At 28.6% G+C, this 23,601-nt stretch overlaps 3 protein-coding genes across 6 annotated transcripts in view; 1 reads left to right on the top strand and 2 right to left on the bottom strand.

Annotated features, from left to right (window-relative positions):
- LOC106680460 (uncharacterized) overlaps positions 1–4,734 on the bottom strand; it is a gene marked incomplete in the record, with an annotated part of 18,550 nt that extends 13,816 nt beyond the window's left edge. Inside the window, 2 exon segments of the mRNA XM_024359624.2 lie at positions 634–962; positions 4,524–4,734. Coding sequence (XP_024215392.2) covers positions 634–959 — 326 coding nt within the window.
- Taf6 (TBP-associated factor 6) lies at positions 3,460–16,211 on the top strand. Of its 4 annotated transcripts, none has more exons than XM_014420215.3 (12): positions 3,460–3,826; positions 3,923–4,009; positions 4,121–4,274; positions 5,119–5,275; positions 6,379–6,514; positions 6,894–7,073; positions 8,268–8,502; positions 9,172–9,305; positions 9,565–9,745; positions 11,779–11,939; positions 13,795–13,858; positions 15,992–16,211. In XM_014420215.3, exons 1-11 carry the CDS (start codon positions 3,677–3,679, stop codon positions 13,843–13,845), a joined length of 1,626 nt encoding a protein of 541 aa, XP_014275701.1. In that variant the 5' UTR covers positions 3,460–3,676; the 3' UTR covers positions 13,846–13,858; positions 15,992–16,211. The 4 variants fall into 4 exon arrangements, with proteins under 4 accessions (XP_014275701.1, XP_014275695.1, XP_014275711.1 ...); XM_014420209.3 differs by having other exon boundaries at positions 16,011–16,211; XM_014420225.3 differs by lacking the exon at positions 13,795–13,858.
- A 2,196-nt stretch (positions 16,212–18,407) lies between these two features.
- LOC106680499 (probable chitinase 2) overlaps positions 18,408–23,601 on the bottom strand; it is a 9,836-nt gene continuing 4,642 nt past the window's right edge. Inside the window, exons 3-9 of the mRNA XM_014420258.2 lie at positions 23,288–23,485; positions 22,381–22,540; positions 22,168–22,264; positions 21,629–21,835; positions 21,251–21,439; positions 20,906–21,031; positions 18,408–18,726 (exon numbers count right to left, since the gene is read on the bottom strand). Of these exons, the coding sequence (XP_014275744.1) occupies positions 18,520–18,726; positions 20,906–21,031; positions 21,251–21,439; positions 21,629–21,835; positions 22,168–22,264; positions 22,381–22,540; positions 23,288–23,485 (1,184 nt within the window). The 3' untranslated portion in view covers positions 18,408–18,519. The remainder of the gene's footprint in view (positions 18,727–20,905; positions 21,032–21,250; positions 21,440–21,628; positions 21,836–22,167; positions 22,265–22,380; positions 22,541–23,287; positions 23,486–23,601) is intronic.

The following is a 23,601-nucleotide window of genomic DNA, read 5'->3' on the forward strand; positions in this document are numbered from 1 at the left end:
TATAATTATGATTATTATAGTATTCTATACATCAGGAGTGTTACATATAGAATAAACAAGCCATGCAAAATTTATCAATAAAAAAAAATATTTTTAAAAAGGAATGAAACTTATGCACAAATGAACCCATATTTATGCATAGAACTTAATCTGCTCCGCATTAAGCTAAAACAATTTTTTGTTTTAATTTTGAAAAAAATTTATGTTATTGAAACTCTAATATTTTAGATCAAAATTTTCTGTTAGGTTTATGGCCTAGTATACAGCTGTGTCCCACCCTCAGAAAATTCCTTGATCCACCAAGGGCAATATCTTGTTCTCATTTATCTCTGGGGTGAAACATTGTTTTCTAATATTTTATTTGTTATTTTTGTACCTTTCTCAACCACCTCCTGAAATAGGTTGTTTTGATCCAAGGAATAATTTTCACTAGGGAATAGTTCCAGAGAATTCATCCACAATCTGTCTGATACATATACATGCTATGTTATAACTGCCAATGCCTGACCATTTATGGTAGAAAACAAATTTTAGATTTTAAGGAATTAGGCTGGATTTTTTAAATAATAAAATCGTTAGAATTCGTTTTTCACTAGGTATAAAAAATGTATATATCAAAATGTGATTACTCACATTTTCGAACAGTTTTCAATGAACATATTGTAGTCTTCTTCATTTTTTCCATATTCTTTTGAAAAATAAGGGCGACAAGATTCTATCAACTTCTTAAAAAGTTCGTCATAGCTCTGATTCGCCAAAGCTAGTGGAAATTGTTTGGCAGATGTAGCTAAATTTTGAATTGTTTCGTAATACCTCATTTCTCTTATAGACCTTGTAATGTACTCTCTGGAAAAACTTTCAGGAAAACTTTTCTTCCGTCCTTCTGTTTTAGGATCTATGTAATTTGTAATCATTAATGTCGAGGCCTTCGTTGGGTTCATTGATATTCTGGACGCCATGATCTAAAAAAAAAATATTAAGAATTCCAGACAGATGAATCTGTTGAATGAGCTTTATTAAACTTAATATGAATTTACATTTCCTATCATTCTAATAATAAAAATTAAGTTGTATAAAATTGTTTCGACATCTTATTTTCTTATTTCCTTTTGTTTAATTAACCGTGTTTTTTGTATTTATTTTTAATAATAATTCTGAACTCATTCTGGGTAAGGGGCAGCTTAAATGTCGTGTAGAGAAATGAGTAAAATTAGGTTCTGAAATTTTAATTGGGCTCAAAAGGCATATTGAGTATGTAGATACATTGTTTAAAACTAGATTTTGAACCAGTATAGTACAGTCATCATTTAATCAGTAGTGGGGGTCCAAAGTGCCTCAAATAGGGTTGCAAATTACTTATTTTTATAAAGCATATAGAGATATTATTTTATTTTGATACTTCTGATTTGTCAAATTCAGGTTTTCGAAATGAGTGGCCCTCCAGATCAGTGTTAAATAGTCGGAGATGTGTGGAAACATTTCACATTTCAGTTTTAGTTTTTGCTCATCTTGGCGATAAAGGAGCGATTTTCAAACAAAGACTATAAATTTTTATACGCTATCAAAGTTTCTACAATTTAAGATTAAATTGATCTCTGTAGCCCTAATAGTCTCCGAGACATGGTCTCAACTCGTTCTGCTTCTTAACTTAGATTCAACCAATTCGTTTCGCAACACTCGATGTGTTGGAGATATATCTAAAAAAACCTGAATTATACAAAAATGGACATTTAAATTACGGAATTAATTAACTTTGTATGTAGCTTTGTATTAAATTAACTTTGTATGTCACTCCAAAGATTGAAAACAGTTTTGTCTGTTAAGATTAAGAAAATACACCTAATAAAATGTTGCAGCCACAGTATATATGAAACTAGACTGCTTAACAAAATTATATACCAACTGCCATTGTGTTATGTATTTCTTATTCAACAGTTTGATAAACCTTACTTTCTTAACCAAAACTATCATAAACACACAGCTAGTTAAAAATACTTCTTGGTAATTTGCGTAAGAAAAAAGTATTTTTAGGAATACATCAAAATCGAGGATGGGGTGTCATAGTTTTACCTGGGATAAAATACTCTGAATTTTTTTTTTTTTTCTTACCTCCTATTTATTTATTTTTTTAACAATTACAATTATATATTACTTAACCTAGGAAAAATTATATATACACATATTTACATTTTATCTTGTTTTGCCTGATGGCATTATAAGATGAGGAAAACATTGTCCGCTGAAAGCGGTTTGTACATGAGTGGCGTGATAGCCTGGGAGCTAACAGAGGATGGGGAGGGGCCATTCCGGCTGCTATAAAGTACTCTGAAAAGGTTGAATTAAGGTTTTATACGGCGAAAATGAATGCTAAGAGATAAACTCTAATTATTCAGGAATCGATTTTAGAGAAGAGGTGTGTGTTTTGTACACTGATACCACTCCCTTGCCCAAGTAAATTCTGCTTAATACTGAGAAACTTCCATCCCTCTATAGCGGAGTCCTCTATTAACGGGCAATTGTATTAAAGTTTTGGCCACCAAGGTACAAATTTGAATCTCTGCATTACGGAACTCCTCTATTTCAGAAGCAGGCATCAATTTAATTACCCTTTAGCACATTTGACTGCTCTATAGCGGTCAACTATCATAAAATATGAATGGAAATTTGTGATTATTCAACTAAATTTGCAGGTCATTTATTATTGGGAAAAGTTATAAGTACATATTATAACACTTTTTTTTTGCGAAATATATTAAAGCATTAATGAAAATATATTAAACAAAAAATGTGCATGATGTATTTTAGGTGACTGTATGTTAGCTAAAAATTAATTTTTATGTCAAATTACACTGAGAAAATGTAGGAAAGTGATTTAAAAATCACATTTCATTTTAAAATATGTAAATAAATGATATGTTTTGTTTTATTCTGAATTGCTTCTCGTTTCTGAAACTCTTTTCGCTTATTTTATTTATGTGATCATAAAACTTATTAATTTGATCTTATATTTCTTCATTTTTCATTTTCGTGTTATTTTTATATTATTCTCTTCTTAACGAACACCTGCATTAAACGGAAAAATGTCCTTTCCTGAGGTAATCCACTATGCAGAATTGTACTATACAAGTAAGCAGTAAAATAAGCAAATCTTCTCTAGGTTTGTGGTGATCAAAAAAGACTGAAGCCAAGGTTCTACGTGACAGCCATCTGTCGTGAAAGTTTTTAGTACATGCGCAGATAATTGAAAGTGCTACCAACTATCAAGCAAATCCTGATATACACACAGCTGTCCTATTTCTATTAAATAATTACTAGAAGGTTGTAAAATTTATTATTTTAAATGTTTATTTAACTAGAAATATTTATATTTTTGCAGTTTTTATTAGTCAAAAAACAGAAAACTACTTTTATATTTAGTTTTTTTTTTTTTTTAGCACAACAATCTCAGCGCACTCTATATTGAATAGCAGAGGTTAGTTGTGGCTAGTTCACTGAAAGGGAATGCATTGTGTAGTGTAGTGTGAGTGGACTATCTTCGGGGTATTGTGCGGTTTGTTTTGTTCTACTTTTTAAAAATTATTTCACATTTTGAGCGTATTTTATTTAATTTTTCATAATGATCAAATCAAGAGATATTTTAGTTTAAGTTACGTTTAAATCTCTCTTTATCTAAGACATGGGGGATTCGGAAACGATAACCAGTACTTCCATACCCTTAGAATCCATAAAAGTTATTGCAGAAAGTATAGGTATAAGTAACTTGACCGATGAACCTGCTAAAGAATTGGCAGATGACATTTCTTACAGGTTAAAGCTGATTATTCAGGTATACAATGACTGAAATTGTTTGTTTCAGTTTAATTTTTATTAAAAATAATGTGTTAAAGTGTAATAGTTTTTCTATAAAGGAAAGAAATTTCAGGATGCTGCTAAGTTCATGCACCATGCCAAGAGACAGAAGCTAACAGCTTCTGATATAGATCACGCCTTGAAAATAAAGAATATTGAGGTAATGATTTATCTTCTTTGATATATTAGGTATATCAAAGAATATAATCTTACATGTCGGTAACAAATGTATGTAACAGAAGTATTAGTTTTTAATTATTAATTGTTCCAGCCACTTTATGGTTTTTCAACAAATGACCATATTCCATTCCGATTTGCTTCGGGTGGTGGCCGGGAACTGTATTTTAATGAAGAAAAAGAACTCGATCTGAATGAAATCATAACTTCAGCTAATGCCAAGTTACCCTTGGATGTTTCAGTTAGAGGTTAGTTTAGAATATATTCTTCTATTGATGGATTTACCTAATTATCATTGATTAAACTTTTTTTTGTGTTAATTGTATTATAAGATTATGCTTTAAATTTGGTTACTTTGGTAACCTTAACATAAAATGTATGATCGGAAAGAATGTTTGTCTTTAAATTGAACATGGGCAACATTCACTGTGTATCCTTATGAATTCTCTTAGTAATTATAATTATTAACTGCCTAGGGCATTAATTGATTTACTTACTGTTTATGATGTATTTGAGATGGTTGGAAATATATTTATTATATTGTTTACTTTAAGTTTCTGAAGATATTAGCTATTAGCTCCTTACTTTTATATTTCGTCTAGTTAATGCTTTTTGGAACTGTGTTTCTACTTGGTCTAAAATGATATTCACCAGTATTAAACAATATCATAACTAATGGAAGGTTTCAATGTTGTTATATTTGACAGAAGTTTTTATTTTGATTATTGTTTTGTTACAACTGTTTGATTTTAAATTTATTTAGGCATTCAATTTAATTACCATTTATTTCTTTACATCTTTTGTTGTTAGTAATTGTTTTATAAAATGAAATTATATAATGAATATGAAATTTTCTATTTTAATTAGTTTTATTTAATTCATTTATGGTAATGTATTTATTGTGTCAAAATTTAGGACCTGAATAGAAGTCTCAAAATTTGTAACCAGGCATAAGTGTCATAAATATGTTTTAACTTTATTTAGCTATCACTATATTTTTAAACTACTTGATCTTATTGGTATAAAATAAAATATATCAGGGATTTGTTGAACTAATTTGGCTGTGCGTATTTTAATTGTAATTTTTTTCAGCTCACTGGTTGTGTATTGATGGAGTGCAGCCGACCATCCCTGAAAATCCTCCACCTGTTTCCAAAGATCTACAAAAATTGGAGGCTATTGATCCTCTGAGTAAATTGAACAAGACCTCTAAGGAGAAAGTTGATGTCTCTGGAAAACCATCTTCAGGGTATTATTATCGATCGTTTTCATATATATGTTTTATATTAGGACGATTAAAATGTTTGTTATTATGCTAGGCACGACTAATTCTACTGAATGTTCCTCAGAGTGTTTTAAACTGCTTATCTGTCCAATTTGTTTTAACAAGAGACCTCTTGGGTTTTTTTTTATATCTTAAGAATGATTGGAAAGCAACTTAATGTTAGTCATATAAACAATCATATGTTGGAGAGTCTCAGTTTTATATCATTCGGCCTACCATAGTTCAGGTCCCAGCAGAATTCTTAACAAGGTTCTTTTTCAAACCGGCTTTCCAACCAACACTCCATTCCTCCTCTTCCTACATAGCTCATGATGAACCTACTCAATTAATCTCCTATATTATTAGTCTTGATTACTGTTTGTGTTAACGCCATATTTTATTATTACCTTGTAAATTTTATTTAGTTAGTATTAGTGTTTAATTTAATAACATTTATTTTTATTTATATTACTTTAATTGAATTTGGTTGTTTGAGAAGAAAAATATGTAATTATATTTGTGTGTTATAATGAATAATAGAGACAGTTGCTAAGGGCTGATAATCGCCACTAAGAAGGTTGCCTAGCAGCGGGCCGACCATCTTCGTTTTTTATAGCAGTTCCGGCTAATTAGTGGCCATGCTAGCGTCTAAGCAGCCCTGTCTGCTGCCCTTATAATTTAATAGTTTGGACATTTTAGATTTTAAATGCCGGCATTTTTAAGTTTTTTAAAAAAGAAAATGACAACAAAATAAAGGTAGGGCCAAGGAAATCAGTATGTAAGTGAAGGAAATAATGAAATTGTTATGTAAAAATAATATTACAAAAAACTGTTTGTAGGTATCCTTGAAAATGACCTTAGGGTCGAAACGTTGAAAGGTTTTGAAAAGAATAAAGTTGAGAAAAGAAAGGATCAAATTTGTTTTTAAATAAATAACTTTGTATGGATATGGTCCTTCCTTTAGAATAATAATGACTCGTTTTGATCATTGTATTTAAAGCAATGTTAGGCCGACTAGTTTTATTTCTGGCCCCATCAGTAAAGCTATATTCCTGCTCCTTCTATACTAATCACTTATGTTATTTCAGGAAATTTCACAAGTTGCGTAATGTTGAAACAGTTCATGTTAAACAACTTGCCACTCATGAATTGTCAGTGGAACAGCAACTGTATTACAAAGAGATAACAGAAGCTTGTGTCGGATCTGATGAAGCTAGGAGAGCTGTAAGTATATATTTCCATTGTTTCATTGTTCATTTATTGTAAGCTCAGTTATAGAGTGTTTTCGAAACCTCTAAGAAATATTTTATTAAAGTCAACAAAGATGTGCCAAATTGAAAATGTTTTCATTTTATATTTGCCCCTTCTTCATCTTCAATTGGCTGGACTGGCCATTACTGGTCCCTGATCTCTAATAACTTCTGCCAGTTTGTATATAGTTTAGGAACCATTCTCTAACTGTGGACAAAAGCATTATGAAATCTGAAATATTCATTCCAAACGTCTACTTAAAGATAAAGATGTAACAATACTAGGCCGACTGTAATTTTCCTGTATTAGAAGTTTTCTAAACAAATGTGTTTTTATTTGTTTTGTTTTTCAGGAAGCTCTTCAAAGTTTGGCATCAGATCCAGGTCTTCATGAAATGCTACCCCGAATGTGCACATTCATCGCTGAAGGTGTAAAAGTGAATGTGGTGCAACATAATCTAGCACTTCTCATATACTTGATGAGAATGGTTAAGGCTCTTCTTGACAATCCTTCATTATTTTTAGAAAAATATGTAAGTGTTTATCTCCAATTTATGTAAGCAATTAAATCATGTTTTTTGTGGGTGGTTTGGTTTATGGTATTTTCAGCAGAATTAAACATTACTTTTTTTTTTTTCTAACTTATGTCTTACTGTTTCTTAGAATCCCTGATGAACAAATATTTTATTAACCCCATTTTCATGAAATAAAATATCAAGTATTCTACTACGAAATTTTATTCTCACAATTAATGCATAATCTAGTAGATGAATTAGTAATAAAAAGTTCAATAACTTGTGCATAAATATTTTCCGAGATCTCCATTCAATTTACAAATTTTAGGGCCCAAAAAAGTTATTTTTTAAAAAAGGTTCTATTGTCTTCTTCCCTTTTATTTCAGAATAAAATCTTTTTAAGCTCTTCCGTTCTAAAAATACTTTTAATAAAAGTTGAATCATTGAGTTATATAAGGAGTAGTTCAAAGTTTTTGAGGTTATTAAGAGTTTGAAAAAAAAAATCTTGAATGGGGACATTGGCATTTCAGGTAGAATATTTTGTTTTATAATAACTTAATTGATGAACTGTATTATTTTTAGTAGTTTCCAATTGACCCCTTGCAAATATATGAAAACGTTTTTACTTTTTGGAGTTCCTAATATTTTTTTATCCCTGAATCCTCAGCTCAATTTACTTATAAATCTAGGTTAGATTCTGCGTTCATGTAAATATCAATTCTTGATTGTAATTTTTTTTTTTAATTACATTAAAGGTATTTTTACAATTTGTGTTAGCTAACTGATTGATAATGTTTCATGAAAGAAAAAGGAATATTAAAATTTTAAAAATTTAGTAGAAATAAAAGTTGTAAATTTTACTGAAAATATAACCAAAAAAACAATTAATGACAATCAGAATAAAAATATATATAATTCGGACTAATGTTTTATAAAAATTGATTGTATTCTTTAAAATTAATTCCATATTTTCACAATATGTTTGAAAGTGTGGATAACTATAAATATTTAGAGTGTGGTTGTTTTTTTGGTAAAATATGTATATTTACGACTGATAATTGATAATAATGAGGTGTTAATAGTTGATTATGAATTAATATGAGTAAAAGATGGTCATCAAAGATACACAAATAAATAAGTTGTGTTTATTTGTGTATCTTTGTTTCTCTTGATAATTGATAGTATAATAACTTATCGCTTTTTTTTTTACAGCTTCATGAACTAATACCTTCAGTGAGCACTTGTATAGTAAGCCGACAGCTGTGCATGAGGCCAGAGTTGGATAATCACTGGGCACTCAGAGATTTTGCTGCCAGGCTCATGGCACAAATCTGTAAAAATTTCAATACATCCACTAATAATATTCAAACTAGGGTTACGCGTATGTTTGCATCAGCTATCAACAATGAAAAAACTCCCTTGTCATCATTATACGGAGCTCTTGAAGGTAAACTTTTTTCATTCTGGTTTTAAATTTATTGAAATAGTATCTTAAAATTAATACATGGTTTTTAACTTAAGGGTCGTTATCACGCATTTAAGATTTAATATTATATTTTTTAGAATTTTTTTTTAATTTTCATTAATTAGCTATGGAATTTTCATTATCCTTATATAATTCTATAATATTGTATAATCCTTTTATAATTTTATTTATAATATATGTTTATTACTACACCATCAGCAATTCTGGGTTTTACCCCATCTTCAGGATAACAACTTATCAACAGCATATAACAGCATTTCCTATTGGTCAAAAATCCATTTTAATTCCTTCATCACTTTTTTAATATTTGATTTTTGTAAAAATGTGTAATACATAGGAGTGTCCTTAATTGAAACAATTTTCAAGGTTTTTCTCAATCAAAGAATATATATTGACTCTTATAGTATGTGAAATACTTTAAGAAGATCAAATATTTAAAGAATGAAGAAGTGATTCATATAGATTTTTGACAAACAGGAATTGTATTTTACAAAGTATAATACTTAAGAAGGGGGCAAAACCACAATACATTGATGGATATATGTTTTAAATAAAACTATAAAAAAGGAAAGTTATTGTATTTCATATCTTATATATGATTGCTATTTAAAAGTACCATTACTGTTTCAGGGCTTTCTGAACTTGGTGGGGAAGTGGTTAAAGTTTTTATTTTACCAAAGTTGAAATTGATCGGAGACCGAATAGAAAGCTGTACGAGTAGCAGTGATAAAATTGCAGTCGGGCATATTAAACATTTAATACTTGTAAGTGAGTACATGATATTCATATATTTTTTAAGTCAATTACTTCTAAAATCATCTTTATCGACTTGTGACATCCAACGGTCATTGAATTTATTAGTCATAGTTTCTTTTCCTTGCCATTATTTTAAAATAATGATAAGCAATTGGTTTTAAAACACTATTATGCTGTAATTTAAAGTTAAATTTTCTACCTATTAATGCTATTATATATCAATACTATTGATGCAGTTTTCTTTTCATTTTTTCTATTTCTTAACAGAAAGTTGTACATCCAGTTTTGAAGAGTTTGAGGCCCGGCCCAGACATTGTAGAGGAGTATAGAGCAGAATTTGGAAGCCTTGGCCCTGCTTTGCATCAAGCTGTTATCAAGGCACGCCTCACCTCGGCACAGTCATCTTCGGGGAATATATCCATTAATCAGCCCACCATTATTCAGTCAGGTAACAATTTTTTATTTATTATTATTATTTTTTAAACTGTTTAATGTTGGTAATGTCATTGATATGTATCATTAAAAGCTTCATCATAGTATGAAGTTTTATTCAGGTATAGAACTGTTTTCTTGATGCATGTCATGAGATAGTTTTATTTCCTTCTTCATTGGCCATACTTTCTATACACCTAAAAATTTCTTCTTAGTGACAAGATATTTCCCTGAGAGAGTGCCCTTTGCAGTTAACCTTCAAATATTTTCCAAACTAACCATTCAATGTGCCTCAAGTCCTTAGCCTTTTAGATTTTATTACTTGAATTTACTTGGCTTTCATTCCTCATATTTATTTTCTTAACATCAAATTTATGCCTTTGATCCAATTCCCTCTGGTTTGCTTTAGTTGAATTTTATGAGGCAAATTTAAAGCAATTTCGATTGAAACTCTTATTAAAGTTTTGGTTCAACTTGAAATAGTTTTACTTGTAATTAAATGTACTTGTTAACATTTATTGCCTCAGCTTATTATTTTGGCTGCTTTGCCATTACATACATACTTTTCTATTTTTATTGTATTGACATATGGCTTCTTTCTTTCTTTCAAGGCCTATTGTAGACCACATCAATAAGCTGTTTAAAACACAAGAATACTAAAGTCGTGAATTCAATAGGATATAGGATTAATTAGCTCAAACTATTTAAGGTTCATACTGGAAGATTATAGATTGACCGTGTGAATAGATGAATGGAATATGGTCCGGGTGCGGTAAAAAAAAACTCAAATAGTAGATAATTATACTATTTTATTGAGCCAACGTTTCGCCCCATGTTGCAGGGGTTCGTCAGGGCTAAAAAAGATACAAACAAATAGTTACAAAAGGAAAAAAAAAAAAGAGAAGAAAACATGAGTGTAAAATAACAGGGGTATAAAATGTAAAAAAGTAAGATATAATAAGAAAAATTAAAGGTTGTAAATAGTAAATGAAAAGGGTAATAGTAACAGATAGATAAGAGAAGAAATATTAAAGAAAATACAAATAAAGAGATGTAAAAAAGAAAAACAAATCAAATGATGAGACAGAATGCATACCTGTTTTGATGGCAGTCAAAAATAAAGTGACTGTTGGTATTGGGAGGAGTGGGGACGGCAGTTATGCGACAATAACGAAAATAATTATAATAATCTCATCTAAACGAAAATAATCTCTTTTTTATTTGAGTTTTTTTTTACTGCACCCGGACCATATTCCATTCACTTATTTAAGGTTCGCTGTGTGATCCATGTCAAACAATGCAATGAACCACAAACTTATGTACCCATCACACCAGAAAATGATTTGGTTTGCTGTTTTGTTCTCAATATAACAGGATTTAGATACAGGTGACCCTGCTTATTTAAGATTAAAACATGTTTGTTGAGTTAACATTGACAAGTATATATCTGTAATATTCTCTAATGTAACCATGTCCATTTGAAGGAGCAGTTTTCTTCTGTGTTCTCTAAGAAAATTTTTATATTTTGTTTTGCCAATATTTTAATTTTTTTGCTACAAAGTGCCTTAGTTCCTTTGGCATAGAGCTCTGGAGTAATGGGAATCCACTCAGTGCCATTTTTATTCAAGTTATCTGCTTCTTCATTGCCTTGTATACCAGAGTGTCTTGGTCCTCTCAATGGTTATGAGCTGCATTGGTTTTGTTCTCAAATCTTGAGCATGTTACGTGGCTTTGCCTCCTGGCTTTCAGTGTAGAACCCTTTCTCTGGCGAATTAACTAATAGCTAGTACTCTAGATCGAAATACTGAGGTTTATTTGCCTAGAGAAATAGATATTTCATATTTTCCCCAGCTGCTGCTCTTGAACCCTGAGCTATCATGGAGTCATCGATATAGCAGCTAAGAGCATTATGTGGCCTATGCTGCTTTGGCTCATCTACATACATTGACCATTATGCTTTTGTCTATAAACTAATAACTCCATTTCTTTGCTATTTTTATTATTATTTTATTTCATTTTTTCCCAACCATTTATTTGAGTCTGTTACAGGTGGAGCTGATTTGTTGCTTTCTCAGAATAATACAACACGTACAATTGTTGTGGGGAGTGTACCTAGACCGCAACTCCAGAATCAGGTTTCCCAGAGTAACAGTACACAAAAATATGTTTTTGTCACATCCAGACCACCACCTTCCCAATCACCATCGCAGGTAAGCTGACTATTTCCATAGCTTATTAGATAGATGAATGGTTTAATTATTAACAGCATAAGTAGATGTCTAACTTGATTAATAAATTTACACATTCAAAAATCATCATGAATATTCAAATATTTGTTATGTTGCTTTAATCATCAATTGCTTATTAATGCTATACATTAAACTAACACTGGCTAAATATTTACTGTTGCTTGTTAATACCACTTCTCAACTATAACTTCGTCCAATTTTATGTTGTTTTGTTACTATGTTCATTTGATTTTTCCGGCATGATATTTGTTTTGTTGTAAAAACTATAATATGCTTTTTCACTTAAATAACTACACTTTTTTTTTTTTTTTCATTGCACTTGTCACTGAAGTTTGAACATTTCCTTCATAGCACTCATATTAGTACATAGCCAAAAAATGTATAGAGAAGTTTAATTATTGGAAAATACATCATTTTGACTATAATAATTGTACATCTTTGTACTTATTTTGTATATGATCGTATTAAATGATTCTGCAGAAGCAATAAGCTTATATTTATGAATTACATTATAAATGACAATTAAATAAACATATAATTACATTTCATTTGTAATATTCTTAGATAAATAAAATGCTTGTCTATCAAATTAGAATTGATTGCTGAACTGATAGTTCATATTCTTAAATACAAGCCTTAAGTAAATAATATTTAATAATCTGGTAGGATTGATTGATTAGATGATTAAATTGTGACCTCCCTTATTTTCTTCAGATTGTTTATTTTATGACATGAAATAATCGCGATTTCCAAGATTTTTAGTCTTCATTGGGTATTCATTTTACCAATTAATTGGTATGCCACTTATCTGTCATGGTTGGGATTCCATATATTTCTAGTTAATCCGGGATGTACAAAAGAAAAGTCGGTGTTGTTTCTATCTCCAAGAGATTCAGCAATTTCATTAACACTTATATTTTATGTTAATTAATCTAATTTATATTTTAATATAAATAACCCTTTTTCTTTTCTGGGACATTTTGATTTGCTCACAACTATGTTACCTGTATAGAATATTTAATGCATCTGTACAGATAGAAGTAGTTTACTAACCAACTAAAACCTGATTAAATCTAAATATAGAGCAAAATCTTAAAATTTAAAATTAGAACTTTTTGGAGAAAATGCATCACTGCTAATTTTATGAAATTTACACTTTAATTTTGTTTCCATTTTACTGTGAAATTAGAAAAGGATTTTAATAATTAATTGTATATATTTGTGTAAGCATTAAAAAGATTTTCAAGAAAGTATAAATAATAATTAAATTCTGGTTCAAATAATTCAAAGTCAACTGTTAAAACAATTTTTTTTTCTTTTCATCATCGGTTAAGGTGGGCTCCAATGTTAATGAATTGTAGCAAATAATCAATAATTTGCTTGAGGTTTGTTTTTAAGTAAATAAATAAATAGTTAAAACAATTTGTCAGTTCTGAAGATATGTGAATTGAGCAGAATTTTGAGAAGTAATGAAGCTTCATCTGGAATTTTAAAAGCAACCTGTTCCATTGATTACATTATTAGTTTCATAGATTTAAGATTAATATTAGCTGATCTGTGAAAATGATTACTCAAAGACCATAGAATTTAGGATAGTATCCTACTTTTTACTTGACATTTGTTTGACAAAAATATATCATTATAATAAAACTTTTTTTGTTACTCAAACAACAAACAAAATGCCATTTTTGCCACTTTATTATAGAAAAAAAAAATTAAATTATGTTTATTGACATGTAGTTTGTGAATAAATTGAACATTTCCAATTTAGCCACATTGTGGTGCTTTTAATTGAATTTCTATTTGTTTATTGCAGACCGTGATACGTATACCTGAAGCCGTACCTTATATTCCAAGATTCCTGTAACTGCCTCACAAAAGTAATACCCTTTCATTATTTCCTTTCTATTAATTTCCAGGATCCTTTTGTATATTGTATTTAGCTATTATTGTATTATGTATTATATTTGTCTTTGTATTTGTATTTTGGTGTTTAGCTTGTTAATAACTATTAATCTAATAGGGCACATAGTCTTTCAACTTTTTGCAATCAAACAAACAAGAATTTTAAAAATATTATTTTTGAACGATATGTTATAAATTGTAATATGGCTAAAATATCTGAAATATCAGTTAAAAGACTAAAATTTCAAAGAAGAAGAATAAATTAGCACTTGCTCAAATTGTTAATATGCCTTCTTTTAACTTGAGTACAAGCCTCTCAAAACTCAATAATTATTTTGATAATTATTATTGATTCCTTCTTTTAAGGTTAATGAGAAAACCCTTATTATATATTTGTATTATTATATATAATATCATTTGATAAATGACTGACTGTCATACAAGGAATAGAATCATCCATGGGGGGGGAGAAAATTACGAAATCATAATTAACATGCATAAATAATCAAATGAATAAAATAGATCTTTTTAATAATTACTTTTTCTACTAACCAATAATTATGGCTTACTCTTTAAGGTTGTTTTTATTAAAAACTGTGTTCATTAAAAAATACTAAGTTTTTTTTAATACTTAAAGCCTGTAGTGCACTTTTTTTAATACATTTATGTCTGTATAACTGTAAAAAAATTCTATAAAATGATGGGTGAGGTGTAGTAAAAAAAAAATATATATAAGACCGATACAATAATTTCTTGCTGTATCTTCACTGATTTTGAATTGATAAAGATTATATATTTATTTTATTTTTTTAGTCTATATAATATAATAGTATATATAAGGACAATTTATCATTCTTGAAAATATTATTGGGACAGGGATACAAACTTTGATACACTGTACCTTTGCTAATACTTTTTTTTGAGAGAGAGAATTTCAATATTTTTATATATTTTGAACTTGAATTGTTTCAAATATGGTTGAATAATTTCTTAAAATAAAAATAACTCAAATTCAGAAGCTTGAAATTATTAGCAATTGTAAGGGTTAAAAAGTTCATTAACTACTAACTTTTAACAACTGATTAACCCAAAAACATATTAAAACAAATGAATTGAATGATCTAAGAGAGTATAGGCCTGTTCCAAAAACCTCTTTTGACTTTCCGCAAACTTTACGGAGCCTGCCTCTTTTTGTGGAGTAAAATTTGTCAGGGCATGCTCCTTACTGTTTTGCAGACCGTCAGAACTGGTTCTGGGAACAGATCTCATGGAGAAGGTTGATAAGCTTGGTATCCAAAAGGTACAAAATGCATCACTGGTCAATCAAATGACATTGAATAAATTGTGGCTCTATTTTCAATAGTGTCACTATTTCAATTTGGTTTTAGAAAAGAGTTGTAGTGAGAATTGCATGGTTTAGTGCAAAAGATCTTTTTAGAATATTGAACCGCATAATATCTAAACATGTTATAACTATTTGTCATATTTATTGGGATTATCAATAGCTCATTACCACTTTTTTGTGGGAATGAATATTTTTGTTATTAAATAAACGTTTTGTAAAGACAGTGCTATCAAAACTTTTATTTAAATTAATTTTTTTAATTAACCCAATTACTTGCTTAAGTAATCTAAACATGTTAAATTATTTTTAATTTGATTGATGCCCTTTAAACAGGTATTTCATGCTAGACATTTTAACCTATGACTAAATTTTGTTGTAATAGTTGACTACTCTTGATAACTCAGGATTAAATTACAAATCCTTCTAATCCTTTGAAATGATAAATTTTTGCCCAAAATTAGAGTTATCCTCTAATTTTTTTCTACTTAAAAAAAAAAGAAATGAAATAAAAAGTTTGTGTTTTTTGAAGTTGAGTTGTTAAGATTATAGTTACAGAGAGTTTTCTCATATTTCTTTTGATATTAAAAGTTCAGTTGAAAATATGTTTAAATTTATGATAAAAAACAAATTTATATTTTTAGTTATAGCATTTTTTATATATTATTTTTAACTCTTTGATTGTTTTTTGTCAAATTTCTTTGAATTTCTAATGAATTATAAACATTGTAAACTTACAAAGCAAAACTAACTAATTTGTGATTAGATGTACAACTTCTTTTCAGACTAACCAGGGACAAACACAGAAGTCAATGTTTGTAACGCAGCACCCTCAGATCAAGATGGAAACAGATGACCACATTTGATGCATAACAATTTGATGATTTATAAGCCTTCTATTGTATATATTTTAGTCGTGTAAATAAAGGAAAATTACTTTTTCTATATGAAATTGTATATGATGTAAATATATATAAATTTTTAAATTGTTTAAAATTTTTTGAATAATTACCAAACTAGCCACATTGTTGATATATATTTGTTATTGTTAACCGTTAATTATAATCTATTGCAAATATTAATGTATTTATTAATGTTTATATTAATTTATTATTATTAAACTAGTTTATGTAAAAAAAGAATTAAAACATGAAGAGGTAAAAAAATTAATAAAAATTAGAAACTACATTTTTCAAAAAGCCTTAAATGAAAATCATTTCTTTGTTACAGATGAAAAATGAAAAATTATCGTCCCACTATGTTTTTATTTTTTTAAATTATGTAATTTTAATTTTTTTAAAAACTTATTATAGTAGCTCAAGTTGTAAGTGATATTAGCCTATGTTTTAATTAAGCTACTTACAAAATTATTCAACAGAGTGTGTATAGTACTCTAGTTCTAAGAACATCTCTGTATCATGTAAAAGCAATAATTGTTTCCTCAAAATTTTGTTGTTAAAGGCTAAAATATCATTTAATAAGAAAATGTACTATTTTTTTAGTACTCACATCTTAGAATATGTCAAGAAGATTCTGAATATATTTTGCAAAACAAAGTCTTTTAATTATTATTTAAAATGCGAATATTTTCCCAATATTCCCAATAAGAATTTGCCCCTGATTGTACCAACCACAAATTAAAAGGGCTGATGGTATTATTTTGTACTTGATTATGAAACAGGACCTGGTAGCTGTAAAAAGTTAAGCAGAAGCTAGTATTAGTAAATGATCACCATGACTATTTGCTATTAATAAATCTATAAAGCTTAGTTAATAAAACTGGCAATGCTGTACAAAGTTCCTTCCAGGGATTTATTTCCTTTCTCAATTAGATATTTTACTTTAGCCATGGAATATTCATGGTCTCTAACTGAAATAATAATTTATGAGCCTTATCATATTATAATTCATTACATTACAATTTCATTTATCTGGTAACACATTTTTTAAACCCATACTATTTATAGATAGTATTATATAATTGTTATAGATTGTTGAGACAGATACTTTTTGTTATTAATTTATGTCGATCAGTTATATAAGGTTATTAATTCTCTGGCCCTGGTGGCTGTCAAGAAAGGACCAAAAATAGCAGAAAAACTATTTATTAGTAACTGATGTCTTTGTTGGGCTGAATCCTGGAAGAGGTAAAGTAAAAACACTTTACCTTTTTCAGGATTCAGCCCTGATAAAACCTTACAAAGTGAAGATACTGGAATAAGATCAAATACGATGTCTGAAACTTGAAGAAAAGTATAATTTTGTTTGGTAGAGTAGATTATTTGTTCTGTTAGTAAAACGATTTGTGTGCATAATTAATTAACAAACGGATAAAACATTAATCCAATCTTGGACTTTGTAAATAAAAAAAATCATTAAAAAAGATGTTCTCATCATCAGGATTTTTTTTTTTTGTGTTAGCATTTGCTATATGGGTAACAAAAAAAAAAGAAAATCAGGTAATAACTAAGAAATAAGGCATACATAACTAATCGGAAATGTCTCGTAATTGCAAATGATTTTTTGACTCCTGCACAATGCATGGAAGAGAGGTTTCTTTTGTGTTAGTACTAAATCTAGTTTCATCCTAGTCAATATCTAAGCGGTATGAAATAACGAATTTCGAATTATTAAAGTTGAATTTTGGATTTTTTCTGCTCAATACAAGCGTGGCGAAATAATTTAAAAAAAAGATGTTTTAGTAACTTAAATAGATGACCACCCGAGATGGGTGATCACTCATACTGGAAGACCACCCTTCGCTCTGTTTTACTATTGAAGGGGTTGAGAAAAATTTATAAAATTATATTTTGGTAAATCATTTTTTGACCATAATTTATTAAATAAACAATACATCACTTTATATGCATTTATGTGAAGAATATTTTCATACATAATTAGCATATAAGAATTTCAGTTAATGAGAACAGTGCACTTGCTTTTCCTTAAAAATATTATAGAATCTAAAATTTCTTTATCAAATTTTAAACAATTCTTTATCAATTTTTGGTATGATAAATTTAAAAGTGACTCATGATTACTTGTAAATATACTTCTCTGAGGGATTAAAACTGATGAAAGTTTATTATTCATATTCAACCTATTTGAGTTTAAAATATCAAACCATTTTTGAGAGAATGATAGTACTAAGATTTTGTAAAGGTATGTATAAAAACTGGAAATATTTTTAAATATTTATTTCAAATTGTACCATTTAACAAAAATAATAAAAAAAAAATACTTCATATAAAAATATAAGATATAAATATTATTAAGATATTACAATTTTGAACTTCATTTACCATATTCTTCAACTACTGGTTTCTTTTTTCTTTTATTACAATGGTTTTCATTTGAAGATGATCCATCTTCACGATCGAGGTATTCAGTGACAGCAGTAAGCAATGGATACCTTACATTGTGGCATAAACCAAGGAAATCGTCCATATCTAATGACCACAACATAACACCACCAAGATTATATTTGTTGACTAATTTCGCCTGAAAATAAAAAAAATTAAATGTATCCCTTTGTTAAATAATAAGGCTGTGGGAAGTGCAGAGGTTGAATATGAATTGCTCACAAACCCCCTCACAGAAATGTGTACTTCTAAATCGAAACTTGTGTGATTAAAAACTATATACATTGTAAAGTAAGTGATGAGATTTCCTCTAATTAGTTTTGATGTTAGGTTCTTCTGCGAGATATATCAACCGATATCTGCTTTAAGTAAATGTTTTAAATGTACAATGAGAAAAGCTGTCCCTGTATGGCAAATAAAAAAAATGATGAATCTGAGTTTTCAATGAAAATGTATGATTTAAGGTCCTTGAGTTATTATTAGTACATTTACCTAGGAGTATTGGCTGATTTGTGATGACATGACGATCTCTCAAAATCATAACAAAGCACAAATAATTCAAGTGAATCTTATGTTCCTCATCTGCTCCTGTACATCATATTAAGGGCATTTCTTACCTTTCCTTAAAAACTTTTTCTAATAGCAAATAGAGCAGTCTTTCAAAAAATTTCTTTATATTGAGCTTTAGCTAAAATGAGGATTCAGTATCTTGCAGAATATAATTTTAGTAATGCATAAGCTTTGCAATCCTGGCTACTAATTCAATTTAATTAAATAAATCCCCCATTAAAATGTGTCCCATTTTCTGAAAATATTTCTGAAATTAAAACAATAAACTATATCTTACACCAGCGGTTCCCTAACATTTTTCAGCACGGCACCCTTTTTGGGTTAAAAAATGTTGTGACACCCTTCTTGGTTGAATACACTAGCCTTACACAACACAATATAGTTTTTTATTAAACTTGAAATTTGATAATATTTCATATTAATCTCTTTATATATTTCAGTAATAATAAAAACTCTTCTTATCAATAAATACATAATAATTATCAAGTCATATTATTTAACAAATAGCCCAAAGCCAAGTCACTGTCAGGTCTAATTAATTTCTGGAAGTTCCTCTTACAATATTTATTGTGTATTGTAGTTGTTTCAATCAAAATATACTAATTTTAGTATTATTTTCATTAATCTGTTAACTATTAACTTTATTCCACTATTTAATTATTTGATTTGTGTTATAGTCAAATTTAAACAGATTTTATTTTATTTGTTTTTAGCACAATGTTTCTAGAGTCTGTTTTGTCTTTAACCATTAAATTGTTGGTAATGTGTATTGGGTATTGTTACATGTGCACTCGCTAATATTTTATATTCATCATAATTAAACTTATGTTGTGTTTTAGTGGTATGAAAGGCTAGTGCTGTTGAATTATGATAGAATTTCTTCTATATTTTGTAGAATTGTTTTTATTATAAAGAAAGGTTTCTATTTTTCATTGATTTAAAAAGCAGAAGTAATCAGTTACAATGAAATTAAACTAGGTTTAGTCAAAACCCTATTTTCCACTTATTATTTAAAATGTTAATAATATGAGTGATGATTAAGAGAAAAAGATGAAGGGATTTTTAGAAAATGGGGAACGATTGCCCCAAAATGTTAAAATGTTTCAGCTGAATTTATATTTTTGCAGTTAGGTATGCTCTTTGTCATTAAAGTTGTTATGGTTTCTTATTTATACAGTTTTTCATGTTACTCAGGTATTCACTCAGTTTATTAGTATTTTATAGGTCTTATTTAATCCGATTAGTTCAAGAGCCCAAAACGAGAAAAAAAGTCAGTTGTTTTACTCCACTTTTTGATTATATTATTGAAAACTATGTATAATCAGTAGTCAAAATTAATGAATCTGCCAAGTAATAGGGCAAATAAAAACTGACTATTTCAAAACATTAAAAAAAAAATTAATATTATATTCGGAGCTCCATATTTTTAAACAACCTGCAAAACTAAAAAACTAATTGAACATTATTTAAAGAAGAGAAAAGTAAAGTAGTAGTTAATATCTATGGGGTAGTAGAGTTTTTATGATATTTGCATATGAATATGAATTTTGCATAAATAATTTGGTTCAAACAATTAGAAATCAATTTATTTCTAATAATAGCAAATATAATCAAAACTACAACTCATACGAAGATAAAAGTTCATTAAACCAGCTTGAATTGAAGTGCTGTCAGATAAAGACACACAATTATTAATTTGTTACAGCATCTGAAAAAAAAGTATTATCTCTAAATGATTTGAAGATTACCTTTTCAATCAAACTTTGTTTATCATCATAACTAACGAATCTATTGCCATTGTAAGCAACTGGTGTGACTGAATCTCTATCAAGTTCTTGATTCCAGCCATCAACAGTTTTAATATCATAGCAAATCTGAAATAAAAAAACATTACATTATATTTACTTCCTAAGGATTTAAAAATGTCAGATTTGTCAAAAGTTTATCAATAAAACAATAAAATTTGGGATTTAATCTTATCTGTATGGATGAAAAACGGATACTAAATTTCATCAAAATCAGAGTTGATGGGCGGTATTTCACAATGTTTCTGGATAATTTGACATGGAATGTCATTATTGCAAGGTACCTACCTCATTGTATGCTATTATTCCATATTCATTTGTGTACTGTGACAGGAATGTCTGATCAGAGAATAATCCAAGATAATTGCCTGGTTGAATATCATCCTGAACAACATAAGCATGGCCATAAGTCGGAAGACCTAATAATATTTTGCTGGGTATGGCCCCTCTCTGTATGGTATAATTTACCATATATTCCTGAAATAAAAAGATGTATTCATTTAGAAGTTCTTCTAAATAAATAATACAGAGCTTTTAATTAAAAGCTACCGTACAGTTATAGGCAACAAGCCAAAGTGTTATTTTATAAGTTACACTATATTAATTTCATAATAAACATGAGGTTTTTCGTTATTTTAGATAAACAAAACAGAAAGGTTTACATACAACATTGTTTTCATTTATAGATTTCAAAGGAGCCATGATTCCTGTGCTCCTGTCCCATGGTCCATGATATTCTACTGCAGCTAAATTTATATAATCAGCTATCTGTGAGATAGATTTCACATCATAGCCTAAATCTATTACATGGCGTTTAGCGATGATATGGACAGTGAGCAGCCATCCTAAGGGCTGGAATACCCTTTTGATATCCTGAAATTTTTGAAAATGATGAGAATTATGAGATAAATTTATACATCATTTTGTGCTCACACTTTGTTGAATTAATATTTTTTGTTATAAGTATTAACAATTTATAATCATTGGCATTATAATTAATTTGGATTCTTGAGTTAGAATCCATGTCCAATATGCAGTCTTACTATGGTAAATAACATCATTATTAAAGTTCCACAATTTTTTTTTTTTTTAAACACCCTAAAAGTGATGAACATTTTTAATCTTATAAAAATATTAATTTCAATTACATTGATGATTACATTGATTGAACAAGTTTGATTTAGTTTAATTAGTCATTGCTTTACCCCTAAAAGGCTGATAAAATTTTTCCTGTCAGCTGCGCTTCCTCCTCTTTGACCGGGGAACTGCCAGCAGAGGTCAATACCATCCAATTCCCAGTCTCTATTAAAATAAATCATGATTTTTTTATTTACAATTTCAATTGATGATGAGTCATAAAGGAACATTAAAACTACAACAAATGGTCAAAATGATTTTAAAAACAAATTTAAAAATACCTTATGAACTTTACAAGACTGTTGATGAAAGTAGTTTTCTTTGAAGAAGAACTTGCCATTTCAGAAAACTTAACTGAGCCCTCGGAATATCCTCCAACACTTACGAGTACTTTGATATTTTGATTTTTGGTCTTTAGAGCTTTCAATTCTTTTAGCTGACCTACAACATGACACAGCTAGAATGGATTAACGTTAAGACAAAATAAAAAAACTCTTAAGACCTTAACGGCTCTCACAGAATTTAAATTTTAAATCTTTTTTTGTAAAAAGATTTTTAAAATTAAATTCTTAGACGTACTTTCTTTGAGAGTACTTGGTTTGAGAGTATAAGCAGTTACATTTTGTTGTCTTTTAGTTACATTATAGATACTTGTGAGATTTATATTATATAGATTATATAATATAAGTGAGATCATAAAATACTTGAGACCTAACTTGGTATATAATTGTTATTATGTATATTATGCATATTGCTCACAAAAGCAGGAAAAGATGTGAATAAATAAATTCTAAACTTGCTGTGTCCTTTAGTTTCACCTGCATTAAATTTGGATTATACATGATGAGTATATCGTCAAATGCATCTGGATAATTAAATTACATCTGAAATTTATATGAAAAAAGAAAAGGAACAATAAAAAAAAATGGATTGACAATGCAGTGTTTTAATGTTAATGGATGTATGCAAACAAAGAAAGAAAACTTTATTGTAAACAATATTCTTATTTCTTTTTCTCTATGACATAAGCATTTACTCTATTAACTGTAACCTCATCTTTATAAGACAAAATATAGTTGTTCATTGAAAGAACTAAAACATTTCGTTTTACGATATATTGTTCAATAAAAACTAGTTTCTGTAATTTTCAAATAGTAATAACTAAAATAAAAATTGTAAAGAGCTTACCTCTCCCTTTTCCCCCCTCTTCAAGGTCTATCAAACGATCGACACTTTGTATTTTACTTGTTGTTTCATTTATTGCCATAAATGCATATACAATGTGCGTGCAATGATCTGTATCTGAATCTGCTACTGTAAACCTTCCTTGATGCACCCTTGTAGAGGACCATGCCGCCATGTAACAAAGTACTGTGGTTTTCTTTGCTGTAATGAATGTCTATTTTACTATATTTCTACGTATCAAATTGAAACAATTTTTGAAAATTGTGAAAAATTTGACCTCTTGAGAATAACATAGTTGTGGAGATGAGATTATATAT

Source organism: Halyomorpha halys, unplaced genomic scaffold (genome assembly GCF_000696795.3).
Source record: "Halyomorpha halys isolate HHAL.00 unplaced genomic scaffold, Hhal_1.1 Scaffold18.1, whole genome shotgun sequence".
Taxonomy (NCBI): domain Eukaryota; kingdom Metazoa; phylum Arthropoda; class Insecta; order Hemiptera; family Pentatomidae; genus Halyomorpha; species Halyomorpha halys.